Raw genomic sequence first — 16810 nt, 5'->3', positions numbered from 1 at the left:
ACAAGTACCTCCTGGGATTAATATGAAAGTTAAGATAACACATCGGCAAGTAGTTGGCAAGTAAAATGTCTTAAAACTCACTGATTAAGTGTCCCCAAGGCATTTCACGTGCCATGGCAGAACTCTGGAGAAGAGACACAAAAGGACAGCAGAGAAGGTTAGCCGGCTCTGGATTTAATAAATTAAATCATGGAGTGGTGGAGCAACACGGTGACTTAAGTAAGATCCGGCCAAATCTTTTCACTGCATCGGTAAGGAAACCAAGGACCAGAAAATTAATTATCACACAATCATTTGGCTGCACATCATGACCCAGAACCCAGGACCCTTCCAACCGGGAGTCAACAGCCCTGGCTACTCTGTCCCTCGGCTGCTCAGCTCTCCTTTAGCTCCTGCTGCAAAAGAGAGTCCAGACCTGCAAAAACGCACCCGTGGTCCCCAGGAACAGACTTAAGACTCAGAGTGGGAAGGAAAGTGCCTCACGGCACCCCCAACAAGTTCAACCCATCACTGTGGGGAGGAAAGTACCGTAGAAGCTGTTCTCACCCTCCATAAAGTTTACGAGCTCTGGGAGGGAAATAAGAAACATAAACCTATACCGATTATGTGTACACACATAAAAAAGCATGTAAGGTATGCACATGTGAGGATTCTAATAGGTGCACATGGGGCTCAGCTAGAAGAACCTTAATGATCATGTAAGTTACCTAGCCCAACCCCTTATTTTATAGAGGAAACATTAAGCCACTACAAGGTTGAGTGACTAATCATACTGCTGTGGAAAACAAAGGCAGAAGAAAAATTATTATACTTCCTTACTACCTCCAGCCCCCTGCCCAGTCCCTCAACAGGCAGAGAGACATTGCTCTATGGACTCAGCTGCCTCGATGTTAGCACTTTGCTAAGGACAAAAGGCAAGCTTGGCCCAACCCCCGGGATCCTGTAACCCTACTTTAACCTAGAAAAATTTCTTTGGAAACTTCCTTTATCTCTACCACCCAATATATATACATGTTGGCAATCATCTCCCAAGTATGTGACCCACCAATATACATCTAAAGGATTTCATGAGCAAAGGAGGCGCCAGGATGGGTCAGTCGGTCAAGCATCTGCCTTCAGCTCAGGTTATGATCTCAGGGTCCTGGGATGGAGCCCCACATTAGCCTCCCTGCTCAGCAGGGAGTCTGCTTCTCCCTCTCCCTCTGCTGCTCCCCTCAGCACCTGGTAATACATGTATGTACTCTCTCCCTCTCAAATAAATAAAATCTTTAAAAAAAAAAAATCTCATGACTAAGGCTTTACCAGATGGTAACAATAATAATAATCCAACAATAGCTAGTCCCCTCAAGGTCCTAGAAATCTTGCTTCCAACAGTCCTTAGAGACTTCTGCTGTCCCTAACCCCCTCCCAACTTGAAAGTATATAATGGACCACTCCTCATGACCCCGGTGCCGCCTGTCCTGCCACGGAGCCTGTCCCTGTGCTTTAATAAAACCACCTTCTTGCACCAAAGACGTCTCAAGAATTCTTCCTTGGCTGTCAGCTTCGAACCCTAAAGTCTTTCCTACATCAACACTCGTCATCCCGGCAGACACAGAATTAAAACCTACCTACTAGTGTCTGGAACCCCAGGCCAGTGCTGCTTGCCTTCCACTGACTCCCCTCTTGGCTGGCACCTACCTGAAGTATCGCAACAGCAAAGAGAAGCCAGTCATTCTGAGTCAGAAACAGCAAGAGTGTTATGTTTCTCATAAAAGGGAGAACAGTGGGAAAACAGAAGAAAATGAAATGTAAAAACATCTAAAGCCTTGCCTTGCCTTTCCCTTAAAAAAAAAATTAAATACATCTTTAAGCCACAGATATTCAACATAGAGATTCTGAACACTCCCTACAAATTCACCTCCTTTTAAAGCTTTCTAGAAAAGGTATAAAATATCACTCAGGACAATGAAAGGCAGTCCTCTTCACAATGGCCTCTTCCTGTTCATTTCCTTAGTGAAATCAATGTGTCTGCTTCGTGAAAACAATGAAAACTTCTAGACAAAACCGAGACTCCCATGACCACCACCGTGTGCCGCACTCTCTCCCCACAGCCTCTGCTCAAAATGGCTCCAGAGTCGAATGAGTTTCTACTATTTGTAAACCGAGGCCATTTTTGTCCATTTGCCCAATAAATATTTGCTAAACATCTAGTATCACCCACTCTGGGTCAGGTCCCGTGCTGATCCTAGGATACACACAGGTGAATCAGATTAATGGGATTCCTTGCAGAGCGTCTGGTCCAGAGACAGAAAACAGGTAAACACCAGTCAACTGTGATGGGCTGTAGGCATCATGGAGACTGAATGAACACCACAGGATAATGAGGGGACGGAAGGGAGAGACCGTATCTTTCAAACAGTAACAGTAAACCAAGACCTACAAACAGGATGAAAAGGAATCGGGGGTGGGGGGTAGTAACTGAGAAAACAGATTATCTTCTATGCATGGATTCAGTTGACTTGAAACCCACTACCTGACCTCTCATACGCCCCAATTAAGTGGGATATACTAATGGCCTACAACAGAAATACTCTGCACAGCAGAGAGGGCATTTTTTCAGTAGTGATGGTAGCAGTAATAGCCACTCCCCATTGAGCACTTACTGTATACCAGGTACTCTTTGTGCTGTAATCCTTTCTGTGAGTCTTCTGCACACTTCATTTTAAGCTGGGTGTCAGCTGTATGACACTGGATTAGTTGTCAACCTTAGGTTCAGGACACATTCTAGTGATCGGACCAGGCACGTCCTGCTTTTATTTAATTAGTTATTATTCCTAAGTGTCTAAGAATTTATCAGCAAGACAAAAGGCAAGACCTTGACCAAAACCTATATCAAACAATATAATCCACTTCCCCCAAGGGAATCATTACTCTCTATCTTATGTTTATCATCCCTTTGCTTTCCTTCTACAGTTTTAGTGGATCTACATATTTTCATTAAAAGTGAGCTGTTTCATTGTAGTTACTTCTCGCTTTATTAAAAAAAAGCAGGGTGGATGTAATTTATGGGACTTAATTTTTTCACATATATTCCTAAGACTTACTCATACTGTTAGACGATGCTGTAATTCATTAGTTTGACTGTTGCATAATATCACAGTTTATTCACTCACTCTGTCACTGATGGGCACTTGGGTTGCCTCCAGGTTCTCTCTCTTGGGCACAGTGCTGCTATGAATATTCATGGACACACGTATACTCCTAGACACACGTCTGTTACATATGGGCGAGCGGACTCTCAGAGTCAGGAGCAGGGCTGCCGGGTCCCAGGGTCCGTGTGTGTTTAACCTCAGACCGTAAAGCCTCCCAGAATCATCCGCTTAACATTCCCACCCACGATGCAGAAAACATGCGGACCCACATGTTCTTCACGACTTGGCATTGTCAAGCTCAATTTTTTGCTGACAGAAAAGGCATAAATGCTACCTCATTGTCTTAATTTGTATCTCCATGACCACCCGTCATGCTGAGCACCTTCTCCCGTACGTACGGACTCTGCCTATCCTCTCCTCTGAAAAGCCTGTTCACTCTCACCACCTCTCCTACTGGGCTGTTTGTGGCATTCTCACTGATTACAGTTCTTTGTGTATTTTTTATTCCAGTGCCCTTTCAGGGGTATGTATTAAGAAAAGCATCTTCCAATTTGTTAGCTTGTCTTTCCACCTTCATTAAGGAATCTTAATTAACAAAGGCTCTTATTTTTAATTTGGTTAAATTATCTCTCTTCCAGTCAATGCCTTTTAGTGTTGTATTTAAGAAATCCCTACCCCAAGGACTGTGGTATTTTTTAATATGAATTTTAACATTTTGGCTTGGCCATGCTAGTTTTTTAATCCATGCAGAGTTGACATTTTTACGAGGCACGACTACAGATCCACTGTAACGTTTTCCCACGTGGATTTTCCCCAGCTCCTCTACACCGCACAGACGTGTCTCTTCCCCACACTGAAGAGCATGCAAACCTTGGTCTCACACCAAAGTCCCACATGGGGCTGCTTCGGAGTCTCCATTCTACTTGCTGGTCCATGTCTCTGTCCCTACACCAAATGCTACAATGTTAATGACAAGAGCCTCCCAAGTTCTGATGATCAGAAAGACAGTCACCTTGCTCCCCTCTTCCTTTGCAGAAAGGTCCTGGCTATCTTCATCTTGGATCCTTTGCTTTTAACAGAATTTCAAAAATCATTTTATTGTATTTTGTGAAAAACCCCCTTCTTACGTATATATTAATTTCAGAGGAACTGCCATCTTTCTGATATTAACACTTCCCGTCCTTGAGCCTAGTATACCTTTCATTTATTTACATCTTCTTAAATAGCTATTACAATTTGGCCTGTAAATCATGAACATCTTTTATCTTTTCTTAGCACTTGATATTCGTTACTATATAAATGGCATCTTGACATTAATTATGTTTTCTCATAGCTGCATTTCTGCATCCAACTTCTGTAGTTGTATGTTAAACTCATATTCACTCTTGGCTAAACCTTCCCATTACTTCAAATCATTTCTCTGTAAATTACCTGTAGGATTTATATACGTGTGTGTGTATATATATATATATATATACACATGTATATATAAACACACACACACATACATATATCACATCATCTGACAACAACGTAAATGTTAGTCCCAATTTATGGGTGAGAAAGCTAAAACACAGAAAAGTTAAACACTGAAATCACAGGATCTCAAACAGGTATCTGCACCCCATTGTTCACTGCAGCATTGTTCACAGCAGCTAAGAGACAGAAGCAACCTAAATGTCCATCAACAGATAAATGGATAAAGAAGAGCTGGTGTAACCATACAATGGAATATTACTCAGCCATTAAAAAGGAAGGACCTCGTGTCCCATGCTACAACACAGATGAACCCTGAGGACGTTATGCCAAGTGAAATAAGCCAGTCACAGAATGATAAACACTGCATAATTCCACTTAGACGAGGTATCTAAGTAATCAAGCCTCAGAAGGTAACACGGTGGGGTAACACAGTGTTTTAGTCATGCGAGATGAAAAAGTTCTAGAAATGTGCTGTGCAACACTGCACTTCTATTTAATATTAAACCGTACACTTAAAAGTTTGTGAAGAGGTAAATCTTTTGTTACGTTTTATTGGCAATTAAAACAGAAGTTAAATGAATTGCCCATAGAAACAGCAAAGGAGACCTAAGACCCAAATCCAGGCAGTCTGAACTCAATGACTACACGGCACCACTTCAATCATGCATATGGAAAACAGTACACGAATAGAGGAAATATGCACAATTTTTTATGTGTATTCACATGTTGAGTAGTTGTTTTTTTTACACATGTTCCAGAAGAATACTGTTCACTGAGGCTATATATATATAATAATTTATTTGAAATTAAAAGTTGACTATTTTTAATTTTTCATATTTACCATACATGGAAAATTTCTGGTATGTATGTATGTATGCATTTATTTATTTTTAAATATTTTATTCATTTATTTGACAGTGAGAGAGAGCACAAGCAGAGGGAGAGGCAGGCAGAGGGAGCGGATGAAGGAGGCTCCCATGGAGCAAGGGAGCCTGACGCGGGGCTCAATCCCAGGATCCCGGGACCATAACCCAAGCCCAATGCAGACACGTAACGACTGAGCCACCCAGGTGCCCTGGGAAGTTTCTGATTTTTATATCTTACAGTTAAATCTTTTCAAATTCCTATTGTTTCCATAAATAGGTGAAACAATTTTAAAAATCCTACTATTGGGGCACCTGGGTGACTTTGTCTGTCAGGTAAGCATCTGCCTTCAGCTCAGGTCATGATCTCAGGGTCCTGGGATCAAGCCCCGAGTCAAGCTCCCTGGTCAGCGACGAGCCTGCTTCTCCCTCTTCCTCTGCTGCTCACCCTCTTGCTCATACGCTCTCAAATAAATAAATAAAATCTTTAAATAAATAAATAAAACCGTACTGTCAAAAAAAATACCACTTTTCTCTTAGCCTAAGACAGGGTTTTACAACTTTTTAAAAGTAAATGTTTAGCATTATAAAAGATGTAACAAGTAGCAGTGAATTCCCAAGGATAAAGAGACAAGCTCCTAAGTCACATGTTCGGCTATGAAATAATAGTTCAAAAAACGTGTGAGTGACAGACACTTGGTTTAACTTTAAAGAACATACTTGGTTTAACTTTAAAGAACATACATGGTTTAACTTTAAAAAACATGCTTCCTTTTATAGTTAAAAAAACATGAAATTACTTTCTAATACCATTATTTTTTCCCATTTCAGGTTTTCACCCTGACTTACCGCTTGGCAGACACTGGCATTTCTGGTTTGGGTTATTCCTCCCACGAAGACCACACAGGTCAGGAAAATATGAAAGCACAAGTTCACAAGCATATGCCAGCCCTTGAGACTGATTCTAATCAAGCTGTTAAAAGGAAAAACATTAATATTCAGGCTAGTTCATATGAAGCAGGACGCTATGATATTCAACCACAAGTTAGCAATCCAACTGCATAAAAGGCCAAATGTAGATGTTTTATGCTTAAACATTTTACTTAAAATGCATGAACTATTAGACACACACACACACACACACACACACACACACACACAGGATTTGAGACCTCATTTAACTCAATACAGTTTCTTAACATTTCACTTCATGCACTGAAAAAGACAAGTCATTTATGGAACTACTGCACCCATAAAGGCTAAACAAATTCTCCATAATAAGAAATATCTGGGCTTCTCTAGTCACCACGTCTTTTGACAGCTGGATTACTTGTTTGCTTCCAAGAGATTTCTGCAAGGTGCCAATCTCTGCTTTTCCTGACCTACTAGGATAACACGGTCTAAATGCCCAGTACATTTCCTTCTGGCCTTTCATAACAAAATGTTGAAGTCTTTCTTTCTTTTAATATCAAAATCTCCTTTTGTTTCTTAACTAAATGTCAAGAAATGCCATATAAGTCCAACTTAAATAGGAAAATACATTCTAGCAAAACCTCTTGCAAAGTGAATTTCTACTTAGCAAATCCTTCTAGTTTGTTATTTCCTACCATAAAATAAAAGTTTCTGTAGCTTTGCCTCCAATTAACGGAAACCATATCCATGCTTAAATGCCACAAACTTCCTTATGAGTGCCATCTATAACATAAAGAATATCACAACATGCACAGAGTCAAAAATAGAAGTCCCACCACAGTCAGCTTCTGGAAGACACCTCCACAGGTAACAGGTCTCCAGTTCACCTCACCCACCGGCTGCTGCCCCCCTGCTCCACCTCCCAGCCCCCAACACATACCTCCTATATTCTTTCCTAGATACAAACAGATTGAATGCTATAAAAGATGAATTTGCCATTTCATGGACTCGTTACTTATGTCTTGAACTCCATGAACTGAAGGAGCCCTGAATGTGTCCTGAAATAACCACTCTTCCTTTGGAGGGACAGCAGAGTTCTAAAGTCCCTTTTGCCCTAATTCCATGTGAAATAAACTCCCCTGAGACTTGAAATCCCCCATTTGCCAAGTGGCCTTTCTTACCTGTGATGGTATATGTAGCTGATGGTGACCGCCAGAAGGCTTAAGAGGAGAATGACGGCGGTAGTATAAACCACGGGGTGTAGCAGACTGGCTGCCTGGGTGTAGAGTTCGGATCCTGTCAAGTCCTGAGAGAGAAGAGAAAGCCCATTCCAGCTGCACGTTTCCGGACATGACACACGGATATTACCTCCAGGGACAAACACAGGCTGACCCTCACATCTCTGTTTTACTCAAGAACCAGTGTTTCATGTTATCTTCTTCACACCTTACTCTGCCTTCCTAACTTCCAATGTGTAAGCTACTTACAGAGTATGTACATATGGTGTGTATGTGTGTGTGTATATGTATGTCTATATGCATGTGTGTATGTATATACATACACACATGCATATGTGTACACACACACACACACACCTGCTCTGCATCTGAGCCGCAGATAAACTGAATGCTGGCTTGGCTCCGAGGGTCATGGAAACACAGCAGCAGCCTTGTGATAAGGCCCAGCAGTTCTGCCAAGACAAACAAGCCTCAACGGGCCTTGCTGACCATCTGAGGTCAAATTCAACTCTGAGTTCAACAAATACAAGCAGACTGACCACTGTGTAAAGCACTGCGAACGGGATGGTAAGACATGGTTCCAGCCTTCGAAGGGCCGCCCATCACAGGGGAAAGAGACCCACAATCAGATCACAGTGATGTCTGAAGATGGTAAAGGCAACAGGGTTTGGGAGCAAAGAGCTCAAAAATCTACACTGGAAATAGCAGCAAGTCACTGCTATCGCACTGACCATGACGCAGGCACCATGCCCCACTTTACACCGAGGAACTCTGTGGGCTGTAGCTGTATTAGCAGCCCCATCGTAGAGGTCAAGCAAGTGAGGCACAGAGAGGTTAAGCGCCATGACGATTCGGTCCAAGGGAACGTAGCTGCCAAGTCTCTGTTCCCGAACACAAAGCAGACACTGCCCGACTCAAATGGAAACACTCCACACCCCAAGGCTTCCTCCTTGTGAAGGACCACAGCAGGCTGGGCGGGTGCCTCTGCCCTGGCCACAGTTGCCGTGCCAGAAAACAGGGGTTGCAGAGTCACCAGATCCTGTCCTGAAATGACCCTTCTGAATGGACTGCGGAAGGTGCAAATGGACAACGGGATGGAGGAAGCCACTCACAGTAAATGCATCTTTCAACCAGAGATGGCCAAGACATCTAGAAAAGCTAGATGGAACAGGGGGCATATTTTCCTAAAGAATCGGGAAGTGGGGGCACCTGGGTGGCTCAGTGGGTTAAGGCTCTGACTTCGGCTCAGGTCATGATCCCAGGGTTCTGGGGTCGAGCCCCGCGTCGGGCTCTCCACCCCACAGGGAGCCTGCTTCCTCCCATCTCTACCTGCCTCTCCGCCTACTTGTGATCTCTGTCTGTCAAGTAAATAAATTAAAAAAAAAAAAAAAAAGAATCGGGAAGTGGCCAATATACAAATTATAGATCGAGCAAGGTCGTTATCAGAATACCTTAACAAGACCCTCACTGTAACGTATGAGGAAGAGAGGCTCACAGAGCCTGACCAAATTCATGGTTAATAGGAAACTGGAGATACAACATGGGAAATTGAATTCTAGTCTGAGAGCACCCGGGTGTCGTGATGAATCTCAAGCCTGCAATTCATCTATTTATTTGACAAATGTTAATTGGGTACCTACCACGGCCAGGCACAACGCCAAGCGTCGGATACTCCGCGAAACACAGAACGTAGTCCCAGCCCTCGAGAGCTGACAGGCTGTAAATGGACAACCAAAAAAGGGAAAATACAGGAGAAAAAGCCTATCACCACGAAGTCAGCACAATCTGCCCCTGTGAGATGCTCCCATGATTAGTCTATGGTACAGGGCCTCAGTGCCCTCACTATGTGCCAAGAGTCTAGAACATCCATGGGAAAATTTAAACAAACACTGGGGCAATGAGAAGCAGTTAGATGCTAGTAAAAGCAGACACATTTCCTCTCAATTTCTACAAAGAGCTACTCTTCCCAATCAGAATTAATAACAGAAGATAAACTTCCAATATCCAGGATTTGGCCTCTAGATACCCTTCATACACCACATACGTAACATTCCTCAAACATCACCCCTCTCTTGCTGGCTACCTGAGTCTGGAGCCATTGCCTGCCTATAAAGTGAAGACACCACCGGTCACCTGGTGGGATCTGGGTCAGGGCCAGAGAGGGCACCCTACTGTGCCTTCCACGGGCCTCATAGGAGAGGAACCAATGCAGGTGGCCACATGATATCTAAGGGAACGTCAGACAAAGCGCCAACTCAGTTCCCAAAATATACTGTATATAGTACTTACATTTAAAAGCAATTAGTATTTTTCAAAAGTCAAGTGAAGAGAATACAGTATAAGAAAGAAACTGGAGGTGAAAATAAAGGGCAAAGACTCTTGTAATTCCAAGTTACAAATCGAAGAAGGCACAGATGCTCCTGTCACTGGTCCTGCATGGCATGCTTCTTCTGGGGCATTCTGGATTGTCACCACAAACTGACCCGCCCAAAGGGAAGAGAACCCTCACTGAGAGACTGACCCAGGGAAGGGGATAAAGTGCCAGATTGGAAGTACTTTAGGCTCTGAGGGCCAAGAGGGAAATTGAGGCTACTGTGAAGGGGCCCATTAACCTCTTAAAGCAGATCATGGGACTAGGCCCATGGGTCACATGTTCACAATGGTTTACAGACCTCAGGTATAAAGAAAACAAACTAAGAAAACCTATCCTTAAAAAGAAAAAAAAAGATTATTTATTTGAAAGAGAGAGAGTGAGTGTGTATGGGAACGGTGGAGAGAACAGGAGAGGTAGAGAAATAATTCCAAGCAGGTTCCAGGCTGAGCACGGAGCCCGATGGGACACTCCACCTAACGACCCAGAAATCACAACCTGAGCTGAACCCAAGAGTTAGACACTCAAATGACTAAGCTGCCCAGGTACCCCAGAAAACCTATCTCGATGACGCTAGAAGACGAGAATACAAGGTTATCTGAGACAACTGAGAAGATTAAGATGCTAGAGAAGTTAAAGATCTAAAGCAACAAAGCAGAAATCCGAATCACAATTATTTTCAATCATACTAGTAAACACATAAGCTTTATAATACTGTAACAGAAGTATCACTAAATACACTGTCTGAGTGTGACCACCAGGAGGCGCCCGTGAAAAGAAAAAGAAAAACTTTGCAACACAGTAAGGAAATGGGGAAGACTTTGCTTCTAGTGCTTATGCAACAGCCCATCACTAAATGTTCATATCGGTCAGTCTTCTTTATGGCACAAAGTTTAAGAAAATAAGGAGAAAGGAAGTGAAAAGTATAGTTTTTTTTACATTAGTTAATTTGCCCAATGTAGAGTATCCAAACACTTGACAATATGGTTAAAAACAACAACAAAAAAAACCATACAAAGATGAATAAGGCCCCAACTAGAAGACGAGTTTTTGAAAAATTTTTGTTAACTTAATAAACAGAGGTTCACATATTTATGTGTTACTTCTAAACTGAGACTCGCTAAATGTAAAACCACTGGCAGTTTTTTAAAATTTTTTTTATTTAAATTCAGTCAATTAACATACGGTGTATTATTAGTTTCAGAAGTAGATTTTAGTGATTTATCAGTTGTATATTACAACATCCAGTGCTCATGACTCCAAGTACCCTCCTTAATGTCCATCTCTCAGGTACCCTTCAATGGCAGTTTTAAATAATCCATTGTCATTACAGTAGTAATAAGGGTAATTATAAATCAGTAACTATCTAAACCTGTTAGGACCTGAACAATGGAAGGAAATCCAAAGAAATACACTGTCAGAGTTCAAAGAATTATTAAAAAGTTTACCAATAAAATAAAGTTTAAAAATAGATCTGAAATCAGAAATGGAGGGGGGAGGGGGGAAGACTATGACTTCTATGGTTTTTAAATTTTTCCCCTAAGGAAAAAAGAAGAATGTCAAGATTTTGCTCCCCTTACCTCATACCATACACAAAGGTCGATTCTAGTCAAATCATGGATTTAAATGTAAAAGATAAAAAATATTAATTTTGAGGTAGAGAGAGATTTTTTAAATAGCATATAAGAAGCAAAACCTTAGAAAAATTAAGAAACTCTATTCATAAAAAGACAGCACTAAGAGGAAAAGGACAAGGGCACTTTTATAGACTGAATGTTTGTGTCCCTCCAAAATCATATGTTGAGATACTAATCCCCAATATGATGGTATTAAGCGGTGGGGTCTATTGGGAGATGATCAGGACATGAGAGTGGCCTCATGAATGGATTAGTACCTGTATAAAAGAGACCCCGGAGAGCTTCCTTGCCCTTTCACCATGTGAGGACACAGGGAAAAGATGCCATCTATAAGCCAACAAGCGGGCCCTCACCAGATGCCAAATCTGCTAGTACCTTGATTTTGGCTTCAAGCCTCCAGAACTGTGAGAAATAAATTTTTGTTCTTTATGAACCCCCAGCCTGTGGTACTTTGTTACAGCAGCCCAAACTCATGAAGACTGGCGTGGACTGGGAGATATTCACAACACATAAACCCAACAAGGAGCTCCTATTCACTGCTCATACCAAGAATTCCTGTAAGTCAGCAAGAAAACAACAGATAAGCAAAGTAAAAATAGGCAAGATGTATGTATATGTGGGATCTTAAAAACAAACAAAACAAAATGAACAAACCAATAAAAACCCTCATAGAGAAAGAGATCATTTTTGTGGTTACCAGAAGCAGGGGATGAGGGGAGGGAGAACTAGATGAAGGCGATCAAAAGGCAAAAATTCCCAGTTATAAGATAACACTATTATTATACGGTGTATTTGAAAGTTGCTGAGTTTCTTTCTCTCTTTTTTTGGTATTTATACAAGATAACAGATGTTAAATAAACTTATTGTGATAATCATTTCATAGTATGTGGAAGTCAAGTCATTATGCTGTACACCTTAAAAAGTGTGGCTTGTCAATTATATCTCAATAAAACTGAGAGAAAAAAAATTAAAAGTCAAAGATAATGAAAACAGGCAAGATCTGAGTGGGAACTTCACAAAAAGGGACACCCAAACTGACAGTAAGAAAACAGAGTTCTCAGCATCTTTAGTCAACAGAGAACAACAAGTTAAAACCATTTTTAATTTGAATTAAATTATAAAAATTAAAATTAAATAATAACTTTAATAAAACTAAAATATCAGAATACCACCATCAAAGACTACAGTTAAAGATGTGCACTACCAGGCACCTGGGTGGCTCAGTGGGTTGAGGCCTCTGCCTTCAGCTCGGGTCATGATTCCAGGGTCCTGGGATCGAGCTCTCTGCTCAGTGGGGAGCCTGCTTCCGCCTCTCTCTCTGCCTGCCTCTCTGCCTACTTGGGATCTCTGCCAGATAAATAAATAAAATCTTTAAAAAAAAAAAAAAAAAAAAGATGTGCACTACCAAGCACTGGCAAGGACATGGAAAAACTAAAACTTACATTACCGTCAAGACTATAAACCAAAACAACCACGTGGGTCAACTGTATGGCATAAGCAACCAATAAATGTATGGAGACCCTATCATCCAGTAATCCCACTCCAGAGTGCCCATGTCCCTCAAAAATCATGCACATGAGTATTCTCAGATTCTTGCAAAATAGTATTGTACAAGGCAATTACTGGAAACAGAGAGAGACCTAAATAAGTCATGGTAGGAAGATAAAATAACATTTAATGGTGAAAAAGTAGGAAGCTGGGGCGTCTGGGTGGCTCAGTCGGTTGGGCATCAGAGTCTTGGTTCTGGCTCATGTCCTGATCTCATACGGGTTATGAGATCGAGCCTGGAATCCAGCTCCATGCTCGGGGGGGGGGGGGGGGGGTTCTGCTTGGGGAGTCTCACCCTCTGCCTCCCCCCCGCCCCATCAACTTATTCTTGCACTCTCTCTCTTTTGCACTTTTTCTAGAATAAATCTTATATATATAAAAAAAAAAAGAATGAGGAAGATACAGGAAGAATTCAGAAAGGAGATTTAGTGGACTGATTAAGAACATTGATTTCTGGAGCCTAAATTCAAATCCCGATTCCAACACTAACTTTACAAAGTTGCGCCTGGTGCTAAACCTCACTATGCCTCAGTTTCTCCACCTGTAAACTGGGAATAATGTTAGTAGCACTAGACCTCATGAGGTAGCTATAGTGACCAAATAAGTGAATGCATGTGAAGACTTCAGGAGAATGCCTAGAACATAAGCACTTAATGAAAATTAACCACTAGCATCCTAACATCCTAAGGCATCATAAAATATATTATTCCAAGGACACCATCACTGTCATAAGATACACTGTTTCATGGGGGGGAAGCATGGTTTGAAACAATGTTTGCAGCATGCAGCCTTCAAGTAAAAATGGGAGAAAACAGTACTACATATTCATTCCGTTTCAATACACATGAAAATCCCTTCCACAGGCAAGAAACTTCTGTTAGTGACAGGTTACCTACTTTGCACAGATAATAACCATGATGGGAGAGAGGGGTGGAGGTCAAGTTTTCACTATATATTAATGTGTAGAAATAATTAAAACATTTGATCCCTGTGAATGTAGTCCCTATTTAAGAATTATGTTTGTTTTTTTTTTTTTTTTTTAATTTGACAGAGCGAGAAATCAGAAGTAGGCGGAGCAGAGAGGGGGAAGCAGGCTCCCCTCTGAGCAGAGAGCCCAATGTGTGGCTCGATCCCAGGGCCCTGAGATCATGACCCGAGCCGAAGACAGAGGCTTAAACCACTGGGCCACCCAGGTGCCCCAAGAATTATGTTTTAAAAATGTTGCTAGCACGCATATTTAGTTACAGTGTAGGTGAAGCTCAAGTTTGCTTTCATTCAGCAAGTTTTACAAACAAAATTTCAAAGCCACACTAAAGGGATGTAATAACAAATGAGAGCTCTCTAGTTTACTGTATTTCTCTGTGAACACAGTAACAAAAGGGAATCACAGTCCACAGGCTATTTTATCTTTACCACTATCACCGACTGGGTATCAAGTACTACACAAATAGTCTGACCCTACACGTTACCTCTGTACTACTCACCTTTATCTCCTACTGACCGCAACTTCCAAGAATCTTTCTGCCTCAATTCCTACTATTTCTGATCATTTATTTCAAACAAACCCAATTTCTGCTTAAGGTTTTACTCTGGCTCCCACTGTGACCTAGGATATACATAACTGGTCACAGCAGAACACCTACCAAAGCAAACCATGGTTTCTATTCTGGATTTGCAAACAAATATATTCTGTCTCTCTCTCTTTTTTTAATTACAAAATTCTTTAAAGCCTGATGAGGAAAAGGTTTTTATCTGCCAAAATAGGAATTCAGATTTGTTACAGGAAGCCATGTATTAAGACAGTTTTCCAGACAATAGGATTTTATTGATTATTAAAAACAGCGTCAGGGAAGGAAAAAATATGCTAATTTCCAAAATTTAGGAGATACCTGTTTTATCTCAGATATAACTTTATTCAAGACTACGCATAATTTCACTAGCTGTACCTTCACATTTAATCAGCAATTCTAAAAATCCCATATACTAACTTTCTTACAATTTTGATTCACAATTTCAGATACATTTTACTTTGCGCCTCTAGGTGGCACAGTTACATTTTAAAAGAGCAAAAGAAAGGCGAGTCTTTGAAAATAGAAAAATATCCCGGTATTGTAATTTTAGCTTTAAAGAATTGTGTATTACATTTTTTAAAAGATTAAAAGCATGAAAGATAAAATAGCTTATTCTTTCTAGAAAAGGATTATGCCAATTTAAACAGTTTAGAAGAACATCTAGGAAGTTCAAAAATAGACGCTTTTAACTAGTATTAAATAAAAATAAGTTTCACATGTACAGCATCACTTCATTAACAGTGAAGCTTATAAAATGTCTTTTGTGTGTTTTGTTTCATTTATTTTGCCCAACTTTCTCTACTTATGAAGTTCAGACAATGTAGGTCTATTATTTTTCCTCCAGTAGTTCCTAATTTCAAGTTATTTTATAATCAAAACCTGAACCTGTGCCATTTCTCAAAAACGTCTTTCAGATTTGTAATCCCTTCTCCTGTTCTCCAAACGCATGTCCACGTACCCATGCATCTACTGTAATATAAAATATAAACCAGTATAGCTAATTTCATACTCACCAGCCCACGAACCAGATTCACTTAAGTAACTCATTAATAAAAGAACTGTTCCTATACATTCATAGAAATGTTTATATACATCCATAGATTTTAGTTTCCCTGAGACTAAAGAAATGGGCTACCACAGACCAACAGGTATGAACAGTCGTAAATAACAGAAAACAACATTAGCTTGATTAGCATTAACCGTGAAAAGCCATGACCTGGGTCAAAGCCGTCACTTACCGTGACTAAATCGAAATTGCTACCATTACTCTAAATTCAAGCGTCTAAAACCTACCATGTATAGCGAGAAAAGGTGGTAAATGGAGAAGAAGGAAAATCTCTCGCTCTTCACTGTGTATCTTTGGGCAAATGAGTCACTCTTCCTTAGTCAAGAGCTGGACTGTATGAACCCAAAATGTCTCCAAATTTCGGAAGGTCAGAGTTCAGGGGAAGTAAGTCACTTATAAAGTTTCCTGAAAATCCCCATAACCAAGTTCAACTCCATTTGGTCATCACTTAATTTCCCCTTTAAATTCAGAATTACCCCAAATATCACCTCCTGATGAAATGTAACAGTTTATGTTAAAAGTAAAAATCTTCACTTGAGCTTAAATATGCATAGGGAAGAAATGAGGAAATTCAGCGTTTATGCATCAAGTTAACAACTGCCATACCATTAAAACCGCATAGTTACTAAGGGAGTAGCACTGAATGGTGGTGATATTTTCATCCGAGTAGAGTATACGGCACCCATCTGACTTCCAGCCTCCTTGTCCGTTCAGCAAATCAAAATCCCACTGGGCGGCCACGGCATCTGCTCCGTGTGCGATTCGACGCAGTGTTACATTAACAGGGATGTGGTGGGTATCCACATTCATACCATCTGGAGAAAATGGGAAATGGAAACATTTCTGAAACAAACTCCAGAAACGATTAAATGTCGACTTATACACTAATGGGTACTCTGTGGTATCTTTTTTCACTAGGGACTCATTAAAATGAGAAGGAACAAAAATAAGCATTTTTTAGGTACGGCATCTCATAAAGTCCCACTGCCCA

General features: G+C 40.9%; 1 protein-coding gene across 2 annotated transcripts in view; it reads right to left on the bottom strand.

The window, feature by feature from the left end:
* ADGRA3 (adhesion G protein-coupled receptor A3) overlaps positions 1 to 16810 on the bottom strand; it is a 124504-nt gene that overhangs the window by 7717 nt on the left and 99977 nt on the right. For both annotated transcript variants that reach the window (XM_059164658.1, XM_059164665.1), the window contains 3 exons: positions 16426 to 16634; positions 7570 to 7694; positions 6326 to 6449 (listed from right to left, as the gene is read on the bottom strand). In XM_059164658.1, the coding sequence (XP_059020641.1) occupies positions 6326 to 6449; positions 7570 to 7694; positions 16426 to 16634 (458 nt within the window). The remainder of the gene's footprint in view (positions 1 to 6325; positions 6450 to 7569; positions 7695 to 16425; positions 16635 to 16810) is intronic.

The sequence above is a fragment of the Mustela lutreola genome, chromosome 1 (genome assembly GCF_030435805.1).
Source record: "Mustela lutreola isolate mMusLut2 chromosome 1, mMusLut2.pri, whole genome shotgun sequence".
Classification (NCBI taxonomy): Eukaryota; Metazoa; Chordata; class Mammalia; order Carnivora; family Mustelidae; genus Mustela; species Mustela lutreola.
This window is presented reverse-complemented; position numbering and strand designations above follow the sequence as displayed.